This window comes from Planococcus citri, chromosome 1 (genome assembly GCF_950023065.1).
Source record: "Planococcus citri chromosome 1, ihPlaCitr1.1, whole genome shotgun sequence".
Lineage (NCBI taxonomy): Eukaryota > Metazoa > Arthropoda > Insecta > Hemiptera > Pseudococcidae > Planococcus > Planococcus citri.
Window position 1 is genome coordinate 27,482,193 of NC_088677.1, and position 23,469 is coordinate 27,505,661.

The 23,469-nt window shown below is 34.7% G+C and overlaps 1 protein-coding gene across 2 annotated transcripts in view; it reads right to left on the bottom strand.

Annotated features, from left to right (window-relative positions):
- Positions 1 to 11,645, bottom strand: part of LOC135831149 (uncharacterized) — an 80,534-nt gene extending 68,889 nt beyond the window's left edge. For both annotated transcript variants that reach the window (XM_065343427.1, XM_065343428.1), the window contains exon 1: positions 7,208 to 11,645. In XM_065343427.1, coding sequence (XP_065199499.1) covers positions 7,208 to 11,028 — 3,821 coding nt within the window. In that variant the 5' untranslated portion in view covers positions 11,029 to 11,645. The remainder of the gene's footprint in view (positions 1 to 7,207) is intronic.
- Positions 11,646 to 23,469: the final 11,824 nt, after the last annotated feature.

Below are 23,469 nucleotides of genomic sequence, written 5' to 3' on the forward strand. Positions count from 1 at the left end.
AATGTTGACGAAATTCCAACAGGTTTCAAGAGTGAGTTTTTTAGATCACATCATGACCAACTTCCTCTCACCTCACGAGTTTCAAAACCCAAATTAAAGAGACCGATTTATGCACCTATCTCACCCGCTATTGTCCTTCATCAAATTTATTCATGACCTCATTAAGTTTCATATAAAATACGTATCAAGAAAAGCTATTTTAAAATACTTTTTTTTCATCATTCACATAATTTAAGTTGGAAATAACTCAGTTTCGGGAAATCTTGACCATAATGGCCAGGTTCTTCCAAATATGTGAAAACTGTATTTCAATTTTTCATTTCCGCACTCTTTAAAGGAATAAGTGATCATGTTTTCCTCGCATATTCAACTCCAACGATAAAGAATAAATCGAATAACTCGTCAAATTTCGAATAGCGGAAAATCTCGAAAATCTAATGAACAGTAAAATCAATTTCAAAGCAAACAATACACACTCGGTGAAGCGACTATATAGGCCTAATGGCCAGGTTCTTCCAAATATGTGACAACTGTATTTCAAATTCTCATTCCCGCACTCTTTAAAGGAATAAGTGATCATGTTTTCCTCGCATATTCAACTCCAACGATAAAGAATAAATCGAATAACTCGTCAAATTTCGAATAGCGGAAAATCTCGAAAATCTAATGAACAGTGAAATCAATTTCAAAGCAAACAATACACACTCGGCGAAGCGACTATAGGCCTGCTATATTTTGAATCCTACACGATGGGAAATTTCCATTAATTCCATAATGGAAAAATTTGCGGATAGACAGCCATAACCCATCTTCCCCTTCCTACCCTCCAAAAAAAAAACAACTTCCAACACTACCTATGGTTTCTTTGGTCAATTTTTTCGCAACGGGATTTGATCAAGGACGATGGAGAATCCTTCTAAATGTATCTGCTCCATAAATAAAGCTTTTTTTATCTAGACTTACACATAAATATCGCTATAGACTTGTACGTACTGCGGACTAAAAAAACAAAAAACAAAATACAGTAGGATGCTCAAAAAAGATAGATTAGGATGCTGAGGTGGACGATTTTTATATATTCGAAGGTACGTAGTACGTACATTCTTTACAATAAATACGAAGGTACACCGAACGAAGCAAAGTTTTATTACGAAACGACGATGCTAATAGCGTAAGTACAGCAATTCGAGCCATTCAACCTCTCTCGACAATCGAAACAGGCGAGTAAAATGCAACGTTGCCAAATGCTGTTCTTCAAACAGAGTTTTTTCATAGACGATATTCGTTTAACATACACTTACACACGATGCAGGTACACTGTACAGTACAAGTACCTCTACCCATACCTATAAAGTACATTCTCTACGTACAATGTACATAAACGGTTCTAAATTGTAATCCCTTCGTGTAAAATTTCGCCTTCATTCCCTCATCATCGTGGTACAATACGCTTCTATCGCTTTGTCGATTTTAATCATTACACTTGCTACAGCATAGCAAGCTCTCAACACGAATAATTACACGTATTCCTCCTAACTATTTCTTTTCTACGAGTAAATAATTTATGCGTCGAGTTGCAACATAGCCTAAAAAAAAAATGTGATTGAACGTGCACGGGTGTTTTGACTAGAAGCATTTTTTATATACTTTTATATTTCGCGAAGGTTTCTGCATTAATAAACCAATGAAAAATTTGCACGTATGTACCTACTTTTTTCCATCCTCGTCGACGATAAAATTTACACGCTTCATAAACGAACGCTCATTTTAAAATATTCGAAGGTAACTCGAGAATAAAAATAATGGCCAATTTACGAGTCGAGTTGGGTCGAATAAAATTTTTTTTCATCGTAATGTCCGCGTATTTTACCTACCTATATTTGCTACATAGATACAAAATCCCTAAGTACATATTATATACGCAGTTACAACAAACGATGAACATATAATAAAATTCATAAATCATAATACAGATCCTAATGTCAGTCACCCGAACAATGTACGTGAGTATACGTAGACGTACAGTAACTTGATGCCCTTTCTGATAGGCCACATTTTTTTTTTTTTTTTACAAAATCAACTCCCGAGTTGAATACATAAAAATTTTACCTCGTTATTGGAACTAATCTGTACCAGATTTCAAACCAGATATTGTTATTTACCAACCAAAAAAAAAAAAAAAAACATATGTAGGTACTTGTGTTCTCAATTGTGGTAATTTTTGATAACAAATTACGCGAACATTACTATACAAGCAAGTAGCCAAGTACTCGTAGTACAGCATGAAGTACCTATTGATCATAAAATACCTGAAGATAAATTGATAATTATTTACCACGATAAAAATTTTTTCGCAAGAAACCAAGGTCTGAAAAATTAATACCGAAGCAGAAACAAGAAAAAAGTACCTATTCATATCCACCAGCAAACAAGAGCGACAATAATTAGAATTTTGAGAAAAAATTTTGTTGAAATTTTCATGTACCTATCTATTTAATTTTTTTGGCATTTTCCTAGTGACAGAGCTGAAGGGCTACAGTTCTGAAATTTCCAATGTGGATTCCAACGTAGTCTTTGAAGACGATCAGGAAAAATTCTATATGAAAATAGCCTATTTTCAACAGGCTTCAACTTTCAAACGACTCGTACCTACATTTTAAAAAAATCAGTTGCCCGCGATTTTTAATTGATGTTCAAAACCTAAAAAGTTGAATTGATTTTTTTACAGCTTTGCAATTTTCAAACTTTTTCTACAGTTTTTGTAACCACTCAAAAGGACTTTCCAGGGTGCTAAGCCCAGATTTCGATACACGATTGCGCTGAATTGAAAGAGCATACTTAATATATCCAAAAATCTTCAAAACCAATTGACTGTTTTGGACCCTTAAAAATACTGCTTAAAAATATATATTTTTTAGTTGATATTTCGTCAATCCTCAATCGTATCAAAAAGGTATAGAATAGTAGGAATTGGAAATTTCATTCTTTACAACTTTGCTTTTCATTAATTTTCTCCACAAATGCTTATTTTTTTTTACGCAGAAACGTAAGAATATTGCGAATTTTGCTCATAATAACCGGTATGACCAGATGAGGGGGGGGGGGGGACAAGCGATTGTTGGCTTTTAATCACAATAATTGGAGTAGCTTGATGAAAAAAAAAATTATCAAAAATATTCTAGCGTAAAAAGGCTCAGCGAAAAAGCTACCATTTTGGAAAAATATCATAAACAGTTGAAAAAAAACTACTTTTGCGACCAGTTTTGCCCAATGCCCATTTCGAAAGTGCTACGATCGATAATCGTAACGAAAAAACTACACATGATCGATTTTTTACATTTTTCTGCTACATATTAAAGTGAAATTTTGAAAAAACTTGGAATTTACGTATGTTTTTACGATTTTACCTGAAAAATAAGCATTTTGAGAAAAAAATCTTAGGAAACAAAATTGTAAAGAATGAAATTTCCCATCCCTAATACATACTTAGTTGATTAAATTTTCGATATGATTAATGATTCAATGCAATATCTGAGAAAGTATTTTTTTTTCAAGTTCTTTCCATTAAATGCAAAAATAAGTAGGTAAGTACACATTTTAGGAAAAAAAAATAAAATGAAAGTCGTAAAAGCAGCCAAAAATTTGGCTTACAGGTTTTCGGACAAGCTCTTTCGATCTACAGTGTAATAGTTGCGTCAAAATCTAAGAGGAGCACTCCGGAAGATTCCACAATAAGTATAAGTTTCCATTTACGACAGCTCCAAATTTGGAAAAGAGCCATCTTGGCAAAGAACTTATTTTGTCTGCCTTCAAAAATTACACTTATTTCGTCAATTTGAATTTTCATTTTTGAGTATTTTGAAACGGGCTTCCTATTCAATTTTATGAGTAGGCAAACGTCAAAAGAATCAATTACAGAATTCGGTGTTGAAAAATTGAAAAATTTCTTTTTAAAAAAATCGTTTTTATTTTTAAAGATTAGTTTTGATCTGGAAAATCGTGTTTCGAAATTCAATTTTTTATTGAATTTGAAACGAAACAGAATTTTTTTGAGAAAATGTATGTAGCGTATATTTTCACCCAATAAACGCAAATTGTTTGTATCACGCGAACTTTTATAAATAAAAAATGAACTTCTTTATTAAAAAAAAAATCAAAATTTACATTTTACAAATTCTCAGACATTTAGATTGGAATCATTCAATAGGATTTGGATCGATTTATTGTCACAGATAAACAGAAATTAGGATCGATCTTTTTAGCTTCGTGTACCTAATCCTCTCCGTGTTTAGGTCTAGAAGGGATGGATGGATGGATGGATGGATGGATGGATGGATGGATGGAGGGGGGGGGAGGTGTTGGTTGTGAGAAAAAAACTGTATTCATTCTTTTTCTTCAAAAATTACTCCATTTTCAGGACTAACTCTATCCCTTTTTGATCTACGGATCCCAAATTCTGTACAGGAAACTTTCAACTGAAATCGAACGTTTACAGAGCATTCCAAAAACCAAAATGTACCTACAACTAATCAAATATATATTTTTTAAGTCGTCTAATTGGCCATTTTGAAAAATTTTTGGATCACAATTACGATAAAAAAAATAATAGGGGGTCTGGTGAAGTATGAAAAATGACCAAAAACATAAGCAACAAAAATAGCAATATTCAACCTTTTAAGCCTATCTGCTCACAATAAGAAGCCGCGAGGCTTATAAAATGACACCCCCTCTCCCCGCATGTGGAAAATTTACGATTTTAAGAGTAAGTTGGGAAAGATATCTTGCATTAAAATTAGTTTCTGCAAAGTTGAAAGTTCTTAATCGGATTTGCAGAAGAAATAATGCACCCTTTACAAGACTATATTGATCATCTCTTCTTCCTCCACAGTGATATAATGAGCCAGTGCGAGCCCGAGGACAAGAACAGACCCTTTATGGAAGACTTCTACCCTTCTCCATTTTTCTAAATTAATTCATGATTTTTTTTTTGAATGTACTTTTTGTCAACTTTTAAATATCGATATTAATTTTTGGTTTTTAGGAAAATAGCAGCTTTGGTTTCCAGCTTTTGTGAAACTGTTCATGTGAATAAGGCTCATTTTATCAAATTTCCAGCAAGCTTTTCAAGGTACACATGCATTTCCTTTCATGAAGACACTGTATTTTTTCATAATACCCGGTACTCGGTTCAGCAGAATGTTATAATAACGCTGCAACTAAATCTTATCGATTTCTTATTCTTTTTTATACTGCGAGAAAATGATGACTTTTTTGCCCACATAATAGGTTTAGGTACTCAACTCAAATTAGGGAAAAAATGTTCATAACTTCCAAGTAGGTAGGTATTTCTTTATCACTTCAGCCGTGTTTCAAGCATTAAGAAGCTGACACCCTAAAATTCTTCGAAAACATTTCGAAACTTTGGTTAAAATGTCCGAAACGAAATTGATTTTCTTAATTTACAGTCCCAATTACAAATAATTTATTACCCATTTGCACCCAAACGAGTGGAAAATAAGCTATAAAATAAACCTTAATTTCACAACGTTAATTCGATCGGGACCCAAAAACATTTCGAGAGAAAATGAGAAATAATTGCTGCACGAAAAAGGAAGGGGAGGGCGAGGAGGGAGAGGTTGACTCGCCCTTGGAAAATCTTTCATCGGTATAAAAGTGAAAAAACTTCAGTAGTAGGTACACCTATAATTTTCAACACAAATAATTCAATTTCTTGATATAAATTTTCCACGAAGAGATAGGTGATTTACATTATTAAAAAATGATAATTTTTCAGGTTCAAATTTTTGAAAACACCCTAATGGCAACACTTTGTAATTGTTTGTTTTCATCTTCAGAAACCACGTCAATTTGGCAATTGGCAAGTCACCAACAGTTGATACATTTTCCAAGAAAAGAACTAAAAAATTTGATTTTAAGGTAAAATGTAAGTATCGTATGTAAGTAACTCGGCGAACGTTTCATCATTTCAAATTCCTTATAAATGGATCAAAATCAAAAGATTAATCAGTCATTAAAAAATTTAAATTACTCAAAGGTCGACCATATCATTGACTCTATTCATCTTTATCAATAATCCGGAAGCATCACAATAAACTAAGTAACTCATTAGCTCATTACCACGGAAATTCTAAATTTAGCCATCAATAGATACAATAACAATTCAACTCCGATCCCAAGTAATACGCTTATTTTGCCACACTTTAAAATGAGCAGAAAAAAAAGCATAAATAAATAAAAACTCGCCAATGATTTTTCATTATAAAAATAGAATAGAACAATATACCTGAGGACGTTCAATAACGTTCACGAATATTACAGAAGGGGGAAAAGTAGAGACATAAGAAGCAAACTAGTACGATAGTAAATAAAATATTCGTAATTTCGTTACGCGACTCCGAGATAGGTAGGTAGGTAACTTATAAAAGTAATATTAAGGCCTTATTTTCGTTTTTAAATCTGCAATGCATGCGATCTGATATTTCATACTCATTCGATGTAAATAGGTTCTTTTTACATTTTTGTATAATGCGATGCATTGTCCTCCTCGGCCAGCTTCAAGGGCAAAGAAGCAACTTCGCTGTGTTAACTCCTATAAGTGTTTTATGTCTATCTGTTCGAAGTATCTGAAATATATTTTTAAAACAACTAACGTGTTTTATCGTTGAGACATTCCCTCATCTTTTTTTTCAACCAGGGGTTCGCAATTTTATATACGAGTAGTACCCTCGCCAGTAAGGCGTCCTCGTTTTTTTTTCTAAATTTATTTTTATAGGTAGGTATGTAGTACCTTACATTTTACTTTGATTGAAATCGAAAACGAAAAATATAGAACAGTTGGGTATACGAAGAAGGTATTTTTCTCTTTTAATTGTTCAACTATATGTAGACCCAAGATAACACGTGGAAATTTTTGACCTTTCGTAAATCTAATGTCAATGAAATAGAAACACACGCAGACATCGTGGTAACGTATTGGATATCTGTACGTAAAATAATAGCGTGAAGAGTTTCACAAATTGGGAATTTGAAGGGAAAAAAATCAATAATGCGGGTTTCGCGATAATTCCAACATATCGATTACCATAAAATGTAAGATTAGGTACCTACATGAAGGAAAAAATAAACAAATAGGCTATTTCTAACATTAAAATTCCAACGAACCGTAGCAAAAATATAGATCAATTACCTGCAAAAGAACGGATTCCAAAGATGACTGGCGGCGTTATGGTCAACGACAGGGAAACCAGGAGGGTGCATCGGATGATGAGCGACGTTATTGAGTAACGTAGGTCTTTGGTTCGGATCAACCAGATGCTTTCGTACTTTGATTTTCGGCACCACTGGACGACTGGGTTTGTTTGCAGCATCGACGTCGCTGGATTCTTTGGTATTTGCATTATTGGCACGTACGATTTGAGAAGGACGGTTCTCCTGACGCTCGTCCTTGAATGTTTTGCGCTCTTCGTCGACGACGTACGGATGCAGCGAAGCTTCGAATTGCTGCAGGAAATCCACGTTTTCGGTGGAATTCAACAAGAACTGTCTCAACGAGTCGTATCTGTCGCGAAATTTCGATTCGTTGTAGATTTTATCGGTATCCGCGTTCAAGAATGGGTTTTCAGCGAATAGATCTGCGTCGCAGGGTGGAGTTAGCAGGTAATCTAGATTGGCTTGATGACCATTACATGGCATAGATGAGGCAAACGACTGCGAACTTTTTCGATGTTGTACCTCACCGGGAAAGTATTTATGATTGGAATTTTTCGTAGGAACCGTATTCGATTTAATTGGTAAGGTATTCGAAGTAGGATAGCAGCCGTAATTCGGACACGCTTCTTGATTCCATGCCATTGCGCTGCAATCTTTGGCTAAATCGCAATTACCGGAAATATTATTGTTGAATTGGTCGTACGACGGATGATTAGCAGAAATCTGCTGCAAAGCTAATTCTTGCCATAATGCGGCGTCTTTTTGATACTGCATTTGCTTATGGTAGTCTAAGCTGCCGTTGTTGGCGGGTAGTACGATGTCTTGACCGCCGCAGCAGGCCGAAGCTGGAGGAATACCACAACCCATCATGGATAGTACTTCCGGAGAGGCTCGTTCGTAAACGGGTATGCCAGAATGTTGCTGAAAACTGGGTAGCCAATAGCACTGGTTCCAATTACCGTTCGCCATGTTTTCGTAGTTATTAGCGAAGCACTCTTGTCTCATACGAGCCCTTATTTCTTCGGTTTGTTTTTGATATTTTTGTATTTCGTCTTCGTTGATTGGTTTTTTAATCAAACTTTGCAGATGAGATAAAGATACAACCAGCACATCCGGATCGGATAGGATTGAGAAGTAGGATAAATCTTGCGCTCTGCGAGCCAATAATCTCGGTATTTCTTTACCAGGGCAGGAGACTAGAGCTGAAAGTCGAGCTTTAGGTACCAGCAACGGATCCGGTACCGAATACTTTGGATTAGCTAAGACATCCTTGAGCTGCTCCAAAGGATCGGAGGTGGAATTTTCGTTAGGAACATGTTTCGAAGTTAGGAGATCTAGTAGTCTGGATTTTTTCAACGCTCTGGGCTCCAGTATTTCTTTCTCCGATTTGCCCATGATGTTTAGATCGTCGGAACGAATTCTTTTTCGGCTAGAATGTTCGCGATTTTCTGCAATAACTGGGGGCGGTTTGACGAGCACGTCGGGTTGTTTGGAACGACAGACACCCAAATCGAGCGGTTCGTTTTGAACGTTGGTATCGGCGAAAGTATTTTTACTAAGGTGAGATGGGTCTTCGAACGATTCCGCAGTCGAAGGTGGCGTTACGGCGGTTTGTATATGGGCTGGTAATAGTTCGATTTTAAGATCGTCCAACGTTCTGCTCTTTTTGGCGATTTTTCTACACGTTGATTTGGTGGTTTTGAGCGTTTGACATAACGGCGTGCGAAGCACCACCGAGTTGGTCGTTTTCTTCGGAATATCGTCGATTTTATCGTTCGAGTCGGGCGTTTTGCCATCTTTTCGGTGGTCGTATTCGTCAACGTGATCGTCGATAATTTCGTGAGTATCGACGTTTTCGGTTTTTATGTGCGAAATGACCGCCACCGGCGACGGTGTGGAAGAAAATTCGCATTTCGAGCTAGAATTAACGCGGTCGTCGGACGACGCTTCGTTATCGCTAATTTCGGTAACGTTGCCGTACGATTCGGATACCTCGTTTTCGCTACAGCGATTCGTCGGCTCGCGTTTCAGATTGGCGCTTTCTTTCTCGAGCACGTAGTCAGCTTTATTGCTCTGCGAAACGCTTTCCTCGGGGGAGTGGCAATTATCGTTAAGAATTTCGCTCGTTTCTCGTAACCTTTCGGCGGCATCATCGACGGTATCGGTTTGGTACGACATTTGCAGCGGCGTATTGGTCGAGACGACGACCGAAGATTCGACGTTATCGTCCCGAAGGTCAAAATACTCGGCGTCGTTCTGGCAAAGTCGACTTGTTCGATCATGATAGACTTTCTGTTTATTATTAAACTGTAATATTTCATTCGCCGTCAATGACAGCTCGTGGGCCGTGAATTCAATATTCTCATTCTGCGAAGTAACCGACTGGAACGAATTTTCTAGCGAAGAATTTAGCGTCGTCGTCGTCGTCGTTTCATCTGGCGTAGATTTTTCTCGCAGTATTTCAACGTTCGAAGTGACCGTTGCCAAAACTTGGTCGTCGTTTTCGGCCGCATTATCTGCGATTTGATTAATGGGGATATTGGTTTCGGACGATGTTTCCATTCTATTCTGTAGAGTGTTGTTATTTTGAGATTCGAAATTGGTATCTGGATCGGATTCGGAATAATGTATCTCGTTGCCGCTCACTTCGGCGCATTGGATGGTATTCGAATCTTCTTCGTCACGTAATTCGTTATCTTCGCAGCAGGTTGAATTAACCGGACAAAAATCGACGCAGTAATCGGCAGCACTGGGTAAAGATTCGTCGATCTGTTCGTCGTCCGAATACAACGAATCGGTTTGCACTTTGTTGATAATCGATCTCAGATCATCTTGCGTACTTTCATCAGAATCAAACGGATCTGCGTTTTCGGCGTAAGGAACTTTAGTAGTAATGGTTTCCGCTGGCTCGGGTTCGGGCGAACGTTGAGACAAGGCGGGAGAAAATTCTACGTGATTTTCCATCGACGTAGAGGAAATTCTACATTCTAGATCGGCAGCAGGAGGGGTCAGTTGGTGATCAGGTGACGCTGACGCAGCTGACCCCGTAGGACTATTACAAACGTCATTTTTATAATTATCAGTCTGTTCTTGTTTATTCTCTAATGGATTGTCTGGTTTTGTAACTACGGGTAAACTATCATCGCCAGTAGTAGCAGAAGATTTGACTAGTTGATTATTTTGTACATTTTCGGCTGCTACGGCGAACGGCCACCGTTTCTCGAGCGTCTCGGTTAATGGTATCGAACGCCAGCCATTAGACGTTTTGGTTAATCGTATACGATTGCGACGATCGTAATCTTCGCATAGAACTTGTACGATTCTCGTATCGTCTTGTTTTATCCAAACGAATATCGGATTAACTTTAGGCGTTGGCGTTGTCGTCGCCGGTTCAGGCTGATACGAGTCGTTGGCTCTGTTACTGCGATGACGATGGTGATGTTTATGTTTCTTCTTTCTCTTACGTTTGGTACTTTTCGAATACGACGAAGACGGAGAAACGGTAGAGCACGAAGTTGACCTTCGATGCGAGGAACGTCGAGTCCTCCTTCGTCTTGCAGCCTTCTCTTCTTCCGTACACTGCTCATCGTCGACGTAGTTTTCTACATCGGCATCGGCTTGCTCTGGCTGTTGTACCTGCGAACCGCCGCCTTCGCAAGTTGTATCGATCTGCTTCTGCTGTGTAATACTCGTCGTCGACACAGAACGGCGGCTAATTCGTTTACCCAACGATTCCTTCTCATCGAGACAGATAGCGTTATCGTTAACGAGTCGAGAATCGTTCTCGGAAGTAAACATTACGATTACCTTATCACATTATGCGCGAAAATCCGAAAGTCACATTTTTACTCGCCGGCGAATGTCGAACTCGATTAACAGTCGATTCGCACGAACCGAACTCTAAATAATACGAACGTATCGACGTTAAAAAACTAAATAAACAAAATCACCCGGCGTTTTTCGTAGGTAGGTACGTTGATCTAGGTCTACGTGAAAATTTCACTTACGACGATTCTAACACTTCACAATCACTATACGAAAATTCGTAAAACACCGATAAATACGTACGACTTATTACCCGCACTTGATTCACTTTAATCGACATGTACTCGCCGAAATTCCAGCACATGAACGTATAAACGTAAACGGCGCGAACACTCGTAGAGAATATTTTGATCGTCGGTATTAACGACGTAAAACACCTCGTTAATTTATAATATTAACAACGAATTAAGGTATAATCGACACGTCAATCGTCGCGAATTATAATCTTCTTATACGTCGGAAAATTTAATCCCGAAATAAGTTACGAACACGAAAATGTAAATAAACTCGGGCTCCGGCACGATAAATAAATATCTTTTAACAGCTGTCTACTATCTGTAACTAGACACAGTACCGAAGGCACCGCAAATTCGGTGTTGTTGATGTTGTGTGTTTTGGTGTTGAATTACAGCGCCACCTATGAGGACGGCGTCGAACTCCAACTAGCGGGTAATTTAACGAGAAGCGGAAAGTTTTAAACGCTGCTCCCAGCTGGTTGGAAGATGGAAATGAATGGGCGCGGCTTTTCGCCTTTGGAAAAGCGTTTCCGTATTTACTTCTTTGTAGCTTGCGGTATTTCCAGATACATATTGTGGAAAATCATAATGAGGCTATTGCGAACGGCATATTAACAAACCCCACCCCGTTAGACTGCATCTCGTGAACGAACGTTGATTTGATTCAGATTCTAAAAGTAAACAAACTGATAAACACTTGGGACTTGTAAAATGAATTATGAAAATAATATTTCTATCATTTCTGCATTTTTCTGCTCTAATAAATTATTATAGAAATGAATAAAAAATTAATTAATTTAGACATTTTCTAAAATGTACTGCACAGTGAACATATGTGCATTTGTAGCTACATCATACCTACGGCATTCTTATGGAATACTGAAGTTACTTCGAAGTTCAAAACAAGAATGTTCCTCAATGCAAACATTTTCAATTCAGTCTTCTGTTACTTACTGTCATGATTCTTGCTTTCTCAATTCATTTTTGATTTTTGAAAGATTGCAATACATACATAGTGAATTTAAAAATGCTTACATTGAGAGGAACATACATAAGTACGTAGTAGTTAGTACGTACTTTGAAGCACTTCCCACTTCGGTATTATTTCAATAAGAATGCCATATAGTAAGATACAGCTACAAATATACGTAATACAAATACAACTAACTGTTCACTATTCATTTCAGAAAGGTATAAGGTAACGACATTTTTCTACGACTGTTTAGAGTGTTTACTAATCCAACGAAAGAAAACAATGAAATTTTAATTTCCTAAAAACCGGGATCAAAATGATCATTGATCAATTTATGTATTTATATCACTGTTTTCCTCATTGAAAATTGAAATAATCAATGTCGAGATGAGAAACTAGTATTTGTATTGTAGATTTGCAGAGTTTTCTACTCTGATGTTGATGTTGTTGAATGGAGAATGCAAATTGGCAAGTCAAAGACGTCAAAGTGGTTGATAAGAATGTTTTTGAAAAAAGAACGAATTTGAACATGGTTTCAAGAAATGTGCAGTCTAACGGGGTGGGGTTTGTTAATATGCTTGCGAACGTGTTCGTTTCGATGGCAATAGACCAGTGTAGATAGTTCCCTTGGTACCCTTTTCTTTTGATTGCTGAATATCTCGATCTACTCGTTAAAATTTCAAGAAGTATGTCTATACGTATTTCGACTCTCTGCGTAGTACAGGCTATAATTACTATTATGGAATGAGAAACTCGACGACGATGTTTAGTTTTTATTTAATGTTGATTTTAGCATTTAGAAAGTATAAATAGGCCAGGCCAACTCTTAAAAAAAAAAATGGGCGAGTCCTGACGTAGGCAATCTTCAGAAAACCTTTTGTTCATCTAATCATCTTTCAAAGCGTTCGAGTGCAATCAGGATTTTAGAAGTTTTTGTCTTTGTTATTAAGGATTGCAGAAGTTTGAACTTTGAAGTAGAAGTACAGTTTATGCTTTTGAGATGAAATAAAAAGAAAAGAAAACCCATCAGAGAAAAACTGAAAGATGAACTCTCCACGATTTCTAAAAAATGAAGTTGAAAGTTTTGAAATGTGTTCTTGGGTTGGGCATCCGAAGAAAATAAAAGTGCAAAAAAATAATCATAATATCCTCGCATGAATTAATCATCATTATAATACCAACTTACTTATTCATTTTTTTTTTTTTTTTTTTTTTTAATAATAAACTTCAAGATTTATATTTCTTGATTTCTTGAAATACCTACTTGTAATTATAAGGTCGATGTAGGTACTAGGTACTCGATTGTAAACAAACTGAATTCTATTTTTTTTCAAACTTTTTTCTCCAAATGTGTCTTTACATCACTCAAAAGTAGATATTTTGAGCTATCATTTGTTGCAGGTACTTACTTATTCAAAAATTAGTTTCACGAACGAGTTCTGAATTCTGAATAATGAAGTGTTACAATTAGTCCTGCTATTTTTACAAATTAATTACCCTACAAAGCTGCAAAATGGGGTCAATTGTGGGTAATTGTGTAAACACTTTATCAATACATAATTATCATGGTGAATGTGAAATGAGTCGATAAGATTAATAATCGGTAACTATCTATATGGTTGAAATTATGGTAAAAACAACATAACCTAAAACACTATGCTTCACTCAAGTTCACAAGTTGAAAATGATTTTAAAAACGTGTGTGCATTTCGAATGTTCAGAAAAAAAATTCCTAAAGTTGTAGGTACCATGATTGCATGTTTGATTAAAATTTTAATTTGGGAGGGGGAGAATTCGGATTTAAAAGTTCCTACCGTTTTTCTCACTTGTGTTGAAGTGTTGAAAGTAGTTACCTACTTACAATTATAATTTAATCAAAACAGAAGAACCTTAAAGTTGTATGTTATCCAATTGCGCATTTTAAAATTGTAGGTTTTCCCCTTCTTTTTTTTTGTTGGAAATTTAGACTCAAAGTTTTTTTTCTCTCATGTATCAAAAATGATCCTTGAAAACGCGAAATTGAGTAGATGAAATAATTGATGACCCAAGAAGACGATTCTCAGAGTTGAAGCTGCCCAATCGCATATTTCTAGATTTTAGGATTATTTTATGAAGAAATTTCGACTCGAAAATACAATTTTTTTTTTATTGGAAGCTGCGTTATAGGTCTCTCTCACCATACTCTAACAAAAAAAAAAAAAAAAAAAAAAAATGAGCACAAACATTATAAAATGATGATAGATTAAAATGTCAGGAAAGTCGCCAAAATTTTCGATGACTTCATTTTAAAAATTTTGAAAAAACTTGATTTACCTATTTATTTTAACATAAGTCTTGGTACTTTCATCATCTAGACTGATTTTCAAGTTTTCCCCTTAAGTACCCACGAAGTGACTTGCCAATTTTTTTTTGTTGTGTCACACTCTTTTCACTTATCTATCACAGTCTTCTTCAAATCGAAAGTAATACTGATAAGGTTGTCTGGTGAGATAAGAATAAAAGATTTCAATTTATTCTGAACGGAAAATACTCACTCGTGATCTAAAAATTTAATTACGAGTACCTATTGTAGCTAAGTACTTGAATCTCAAGCGTCTATGTTTGAGATAAAAAATTGATTTTCACAGGATGTACTTACCTGCTGAATGCTGAAATGACTTGCAAATTGCAAGGAAAAAGCTCTACCTACCTTATTCAAACATACAATGCTTATCGATTATACCATATCTACTTCACAAAGTTTCCAACTACCTACCTAAGTAATTATACCTATTCATGGACTTCATATATCTAGCCTTTGAAAAACATTAGAGATTTGAAAAATCGTGCTGTACATGATAGCCGAAATTCTGCACCATTTCAAGACTACGCTCAAGAATTGGAATAAGAAAGTATCAGAGGCAGGCTACACTACACAATTTATTTGACAGGGAAATATTATTATTTTTTAGTCAGAACTCGAATATTAAAATAGTAAAAGATGTCTGCTTTTCATATGAATTATGCGAAAACTGCAGGAAAGGAAACTAACAATAAGACGTATTCCCATAACAGAATTAATAAAATTGTACTAGAGCATGAAATTACATTTTCGTAGAAGGATGTTTAATTTTTTTCACGACGATAGGCTTAGGTAGGTAGTTTTTGTACCTCATGTTTATATATGTATTTGTAACAAACACTAAAATTGTTAAAAATTTAGTTCCAGGATCATGCTTTAAAAAAATGTATACAACAACTCAATTAAATAGTGATTAGCACAACTCAAAAACTTCGAGAAAAAACATAAATTTTTGGCCAAAAAAATACCTTAGCGTTACACAAAAACTTTGAGAAAAAGAATAGAACGTTTCAGAAAAAAGTACCTAGTTCACAAACACCGAAAACTTCAATTCAATTTTCATAATATAACGAGACGAGATGCACAAAAACTTAAATTTATGTCATCACAAAGTGAACTTATTCAATGCATAAAAGCTACATTACTAAGTATATGGTAATAGTAGCTTTTATGCATTTTTTCGCTCTATGCTGTTTATTTACGATACTAGGGGTTCTATACTCCACGTTTTTTGATAGTTTTTTCTAATAATATTTTTTTAAAACAAATTTTCGGTAGTTAAACAGTTGGGTACCTGCGTAAATAAATTAAATCCTTGGATAGGTACAATTTTTCTCCATTTTGTTTAATCACTATTGGTCTATTGATACTGAAAATTTCACGTTTACACTCTTAGGATGTTTTCTACTCAACTTAATTCATTCACTCAGAATTCCAAATAAAAATGCCTGAAAGAATCTGAAAAAGTCATTTTTGAATGTTTGAAATTATTTAAGCAATTTGTTCATTTTTTTTTTGTCAAGTTCTCCAAAAGTCTGACCTAATATCATCAATAAAATTTAAAAAAAAAAAAAAAAAAAAACGAAGAAAAAAGTGAAAAATTATTAAATAATTTTGTTTGCTTCGAAAACTTGGAACCAAAAAAAACTACTCACTTATCGCTACAAACTTTGGTGCCAATTTCTAAAGATTTATACTTCATTGTTGTAAGTATACGTCTACTTTTTCCCACACATTTTCTTATCATCTTTTCAAGAACATTTTCCATTTCTAAACGTTTTCAAAATTTTCAAGGGCAATAAATGATTCTTTTTTGCGTCGTAAATAAGTAAATGTTTTACGTACTGAGTACTTTCCAATGTGTAGGTAGTAGGTAGGTAGGTAGGTATTTTACTTTTTAAACGCTGCAGCACTTAAAATCAGTTTTTAGTGCTTGGCACTATAATTCTACCTCTTCATCAAAAATAACCAAGATTACACATCATTCATCAAGTTTACTCGTTGAAAAAAAAAACAATAAATATCAAATATCAGTCTTTGTATTTTATATATTCAGTTTATCGCGTCTCAGTGGGTACTTACATTGTGTTAATAGATAGTTGAGTACTTGAACATCATGAAATAATTTTTAAATACTTGTTTACTTATTTCAACATTTATATTCGAGTAGGTATCATTTCAGCTGATCTTGGCGTTAAGAAAAAATTAAAATTAAAATTTCCCAAGTATTTTTGCTTCTAATATTAAATAAAGTAACCATACGTACGCAATACCCCTTCTTATTTCATTCATTTTCAAAATTTCATTTTCTTAAGAGTTCATAGGGTGTCCAAAAAGTCAATTTATACCTTTTTTATTTTTTAATAATTATTGTAATTCAGTTGCTTAGTTAATTACCTTATCTCATTATTTTCACCTGTTTGATCGTTTTTGATTTTTTTCTCAGATTACGTATGCGAACAAATGGCACCTTTGCTTAGCTGCAAAGTGTGCGTGGCTTATTTACAATTTATACGCGACATACATTGTACTGAATCATGATTGTCGACCGATTACAGTTTTGAAATTTAAATGAAATATGTGACCCACTCTGACAAAACCGATCGTTTCGACAAAAAAAATTGTCCAAAATAATGATGTTTAAAATGAGTTTTAAGGGTTGAAAGATCAGATTTTTGAGAAAAAAACATTTTTTGAAATTTTGTCGAAATGGTCGGTTTTGTCAGAGCGGGTCACATATGCTTCCTCCTTTCATGTAATTTTTTTTTCTAGAAGTAAATGATTGAATCTGATGAGGTCACTGGCCAGATCAGATTTGGTCATTGCTGTTCAGACTTATTAAGATCCAAATCGAATTCAAGCTTCAAAATTATGTTGAGAAATGTTGGCAAAAAAAACTGTGAGGAAATTTGGAAACTAATTTTAAAATTTTGATTTCCAATTTTTTTTTATTTTTTGAAATTTTGATATCGAAATTTCCATTTTTGCTCGTAATTATTGTCTTTAAAATGCAAATATCTCATCACCATATGGACCAAATTAATTACGCTGACTTTTGAACCTGCTTTTCATTATAAGCTCTACATACCTATTTTGACAATTTGAAGCAATTTAGTCCACACATCTTTGAGTTATCTCGTCGAAAAACCTTTTTCTGTACCTACTTCAGACCGAAACCAAGAGTGTGTAAAAGTATTATCTTAAACTGCTCCGTTATCACCGACAGGTGACTTTTTACTTTTAAGTACCTACCTATAAAGAAATCAAAAGTCAATACATATTTCGAGATACCCAGGTACCTATGATTTCTACAGTGAGTGGAAAATTCAATAAGTACCTACGCAATTACTCATCCATCAAGAGTAAGTATATCTTTAGATACTATTGTATTATGCGTCAGACAAAAAGCAAAAGCACCTAGTCGAGTACTCTGAGTGCTCAAGGATGCGCAAATAGATATTATCTGCGTGGAAAATGTAAATCGAAAAACCTTTATTGAAGATAATATGAATACGTTTGTACCTAGTACGTTGTGCGCCGTGCTGTGCAATTTCGATAATTTTCTACCCTCCTATATACTTTACTGGCTCGATTCGAACCACTTTGGCACTTCGGGTGGGTACAACGACGAGAATTCATCTTGGGTCACCTAACCCAACTCAAAACGTTAATTTCCTGCGAACGAACAGCCCACCTACCTACTTACTGACGTTGCGTAGGAGTAAACATCATTCGTTTTTCGTGAAATAAATTTATTTTCCAGATATATGTACTATCGTGCGTCATGTAACAAAATTTATGACTTTTGGTCGTTGTATCGATCATGAGAACATTGTTATTTGTTGTATTATGTAGCATTGATTGGATACTCCATGTATTGGCTATAATAGGACAACGATCTGTAACCTATTTCACATTTGGCACTTATGTAGGTAGGCTACTCTGGAAGTGCACATTTGCCATTTTCCTACCTACCTACTATAGAAATTTTCATAGGATTGTGCTGTTTTCATCAAATTAATCTGCGTAATACTGAAATATAGTGTTATTTTATTGTTACTCGATTGAATCTTGTAGTATTATTAACTAAATTTATGACACTATTTTCTAAAAGCTCGGAACGAAGATGATAATACCCTTGACACCATGAAATTGCATCGCTATCACTTATCAGAGAAGCTCACGACAATTATGATTAATAAAACAAATTAATAAATGTTTAACATTTTGAAAATCGTAATTCTACTTGCATCATTTGAATCAAAATTTCGTCATTTTCTTCACTTCAATAGCTACCTACTTACTCATTAATGGTACAACTGTTTCACATTTTAAAAAATTTTCTTTTAATTCATGAAAGCAATTGTTGATAATTAATTATAAATTCTTAGTAGGTATTTTATTAAGTGCCTATTATTGTTTATCTACGCACAGAAAATTGAACAAATACCTACTTACTCGATCGTGCTGGATAATTCAATAAATTAATGTCTACCTAATTCTGCAAATGAAGTTAGTTGGTAATATTCAATCGTCGTAATTGTTTTTAATCACAATTTTCAAAAGCATTGAGTCTTTAAATGAAAGTATGTATTTCCCATCATGACGCAAATTTGATTCATATTGTATACTCATTTTTAAAAAATGCGTGTATTTTTTTTTAATTTTTAAAAAATAAGTACCAAAACAAATAATGCACTAGTCTACCTTTGGATAACACTAACAGTGCTCACAAAACACTAAAAAAAAAAATGTCTAATACTCATTTACATATTATTATCAATAAAAGTTTCAATTTCTTGCATCATGATTTTCGATCGAATTATTTATTTATCTATTTTTAGCGAAATATTTTCGACGTAAATTTCTTTCTGACCTGTTTTTGAAATTTTTATAGTCGTTTTCAATTAACGATGAGTACTTTGATTACACATGGGTCGTCAGTAATTTTATAATTATACCGACTTTATGCTTTTAGGACTTCAAAGAGAAGGAAATGATAGACACGTAGAAAATTGTGGAACAATAAATTAAGTAGTTGACCTATTTAATTATGAAACCATTTCATTATCTACTACATTACAACTTATACCGGGATGGGAAAGGGAGGGAGCCAGAAGGCAGCGATAAAGAGCAAATTACATGCCATACCTACCTATATTTTGCGTGCTGGTACATACTTGTGTATCAATACACATATGGCATGTGACAAAATTGATGCGCGGCGGATTGATTTTCAATTTTAGGGCACCTTTTGCATAATCCGATCAAAATTGTGTATTGTATTTCAAAAAAAAAAACTGCTTTTAAAGATACAATCACAAATTCAGTTTGTAAAATAAATATTGAATAATATACATATTTTTATGCGGTAAAAAAGTAGTTATATGCGCAATAAATATGCGCTAAAACATCGAAATTTATGCTGAAATATGCGCTACATAAAATCATGTCTTCATGGGTATTAAAATGCGAGGTTTTTGAAGACTCTAATGAAAAAAAAAAGTTTTTTGACACGTTTTAAATTAAGCTGAAAAACACATCACAAGGAATGAAAAAAATTATCAAAATGTCATTTTTTTCTAACTAAGAAGCTTGCAAAAATTTATTTATATATATGTACTTATTTTATAAAAAAAAAAAAAAAAAAAAAAAACGTTAATTTTGAATCTTTTTTTTTGAGAATTTTTTGTTAAATATGCGCTAAACATCTGAAATACATATGCAGTAAATATGCGAAATGAAACCATTTTTTGAAGAAAATTTTTCAACATTTTTTCGCGCATTTTTAGCTAAATTTACTTACCCAATGTTTCATTAATTTTGGATGATTTTCTGTGTTTTTACATCACTTTTTTTTACACGTTTTTAATCTTTCGGGATTTTAACGCTTTTTTTGAGGGTTTTTACGTCATTTTACCAGCTCTCAACACCTTTTTAGTTTTTATGCATTTTCAGCAAATTTCAGCAAAATAAAATTTCACTACTTCTTGGTAAATTTCAGTACTTTTATTGCTTTCGGGATATTTTTTAAAAAACAGCGTAAGCTCAAAAAGAAATTGTTATACACGTAATATGGTTTTGAATAGTTTTTGAGAAACAACGCTAGCTAGGCGGAATATCATCACTCATAGAGTGGTTTTTCAAACATGCGTGTTTATTTACAAAGGCTATAGATGGATAAGAATGGTGAATTTGCATCCGAGAACTTCAGGGTGGATATTTGCATGGAAGGTGGGTACCCTTGAGCACCTTCCGTCAGGAAAGTTTCAGATCCCCCCCCCCGGTTTTTGAGAAACCTTCCTTTTTCTGAAATTACAATAAAAACAATTTTCTCAACCCGATGTGAACCGATTTTTTAAATTTTTTAGCATGTTGTAAACATCTATAGGAGGTATCCCCACAAAATTTTCACCCCCTCCCCCATATTTTCCCCTCAAAATGGAGTTTTTTTAGCTTTGTTTACCCGTTTTAGCGATGACCATGATTCGGCACAAAAATAATAGCATTTTAAAGTGTTTTTTTGACCCCTAAAAAACACATATTTTTTTCAAAAAAAAATTTGTGGTGGGCCGTGGTCAGAAGTTGAAAAAACTTACAGAGGGGGGGGGGAAATGGATTCTGGTGTAAATTATTGTTTTTGGTAAACGAGGTGTCATTTTCATATGACTCGAACATCCCGAACACAAATATGAAGTCCAATTTTATGGTACCTTCATCCACACCCCTATAGTGTCTCTGCCCCTAACACAATTTTCACTATATTAAATGTTCAGATATTTTCATGATGTTGGTGTCGTTTCCATATGAATTGAACACCCCGAATACAAATGAAGAGTGATATTCCAAAACTAGCTTTGTCCATTTTTATCAAAGTTGGGTTTTCAGTGGTACCGGGTAGATGAAGTATTAACTCACATTCCTACATCATCAACCTACCAAAACGAGGTGTTAAACTCACCTAAATAGCCAATTCACTAAAAATTAAAAAAAAAATAATGTTCCAAAACGCGCTTTGTCCATTTTTATTGAAATTTTTTTCAGCAGTATTTAGTGGATGAAATGTATACCTACACTCCTACATCATAAATCCACCCAAATAAAGTGTTAAATTCGCCTAAAAAGCCAATTTACCCGTTTAAAGGGAAACTGTTTTTCCTCTCTCCTGAAAAGTTGTGAAAATGGACAAAGCGAGTTTTGGAATATCACTCTTCAAATACATATAAAGTCCAATTTAGCTCTACTCTCATCCATTCCCTTCCAGGCTACAGCCAGCTCGTTAATTTTTATTATTTAAAATGCGTAAACCTATTTTCATAATGTTGACCGGTGTTATTTTGGCACGAATATGAAACCTCGAAACTTGAATGTTGAAGTTTGAACCTTGCGATGGTCATTTTTTTTACTCATTTTTAGCAGTTTTTGTATGTCGTTGAGTTTTCAACCTTCGCGAAACATACTTTTAAAAGTAATAACAACCCCCAAGTAATTATTGGTAGGTAGAAGATTGATCAGAGTTGGTAAAAACATTTATGGTTTAGATGGGCCGGAGACACTGTATGGGTGTTCGAGTCATATGAAAATGACACCAACATTATGAAAATAGCTCAGCTTTCAATATAGTGAAAATTGAGTTGGGGCAGAGGCACTGGAGGGGTGTGGATGAGAATAGCATAAAATTGTACCTACTTCATATTCGTGTCCGGGGTGTTCGAGTCATATGAAAATGACACTAACGTTATGAAAATATCTGAAGTCTGAACTCTCAATATATGTAGTGAAAATTGAGTTGGGGGCAGAGGCACTTGAGAGGTGTGGATGAAGGTAACATCAAATTGGACTTCATACTCGCGTTCGGGGTGTTCGAGTCATATATGGAAACGACACCAACATCATGAAAATATCTGAACTTTCAATATAGTAAAAATTGATGTTGGGGGGGGGGGGGCAGAGTCACTTGAAGGGTGTGGATGAGAGTAATATTAAATTGGACGTCATATTCGTGTTCAGGGGGTTCGATTCATATGGAAACGACACCTCGTTTACCAAAAACAATAATTTACACCAGAATCCATTTTCCCCCCTCTGTAAGTTTTTTCAATTTTTGACCACGGCCCACCTCATTTTTTTTTTGAAAAAAATACAAATTTTTTAGGGGTCAAAAACACACTTAAAAATGCTATTCCCATCTTTGTGCCGAATTATGGTCATCACTAAAACGGGTAAACAAAGCTAAAAAACTCCATTTTGAGGGGGAAATATGGGGGGAGGGGGTGAAAATTTTTGTGGGGATACCTCCTATAGATGTTTACAACATACTAAAAAATTTAAAAAATCGGTTCTCATGGGGCTGAGAAATTTTTTTTTATTGTAATTTCAGTGAAAGGGGGGGGGGGGTTCTCAAAAATGGTGGGGTCTGGGGGTCTGAAACTTTCGTGACGGAAGGTGCTCAAGGGTATCCACCTTCCATGCAAATATCAACCCTGAAGCTCTCGGGGGCAAATTCACCATACTAGCCTTTTTCTTAGAAAAACAACGTTAGCTAGTGAAGGATCATTACTCGTAACGTCGTTTTTTGAAAATTCTGTGTTGATTTGGATATTATTTAAGAACAATGTTAGCCAGATGAGGAATATTACCGTAATTCATACTACCTATATTAGAGCGGATTTTAAAGGTAAAAACATGTTCATTCGGGATATTTTTCAAAAACAACCTTAGCTAGATGAAGATTCATGACCTATAAAGTGGGTTTTCCAGTGAACATGTTTATGGCATTTTCATATTTTGAAAAAGAGCTTTAGCCAGATGGAAAGGTCGTTACTCGTGAGATGGTTTTTCAGATTCATAAGTTCATATGGATA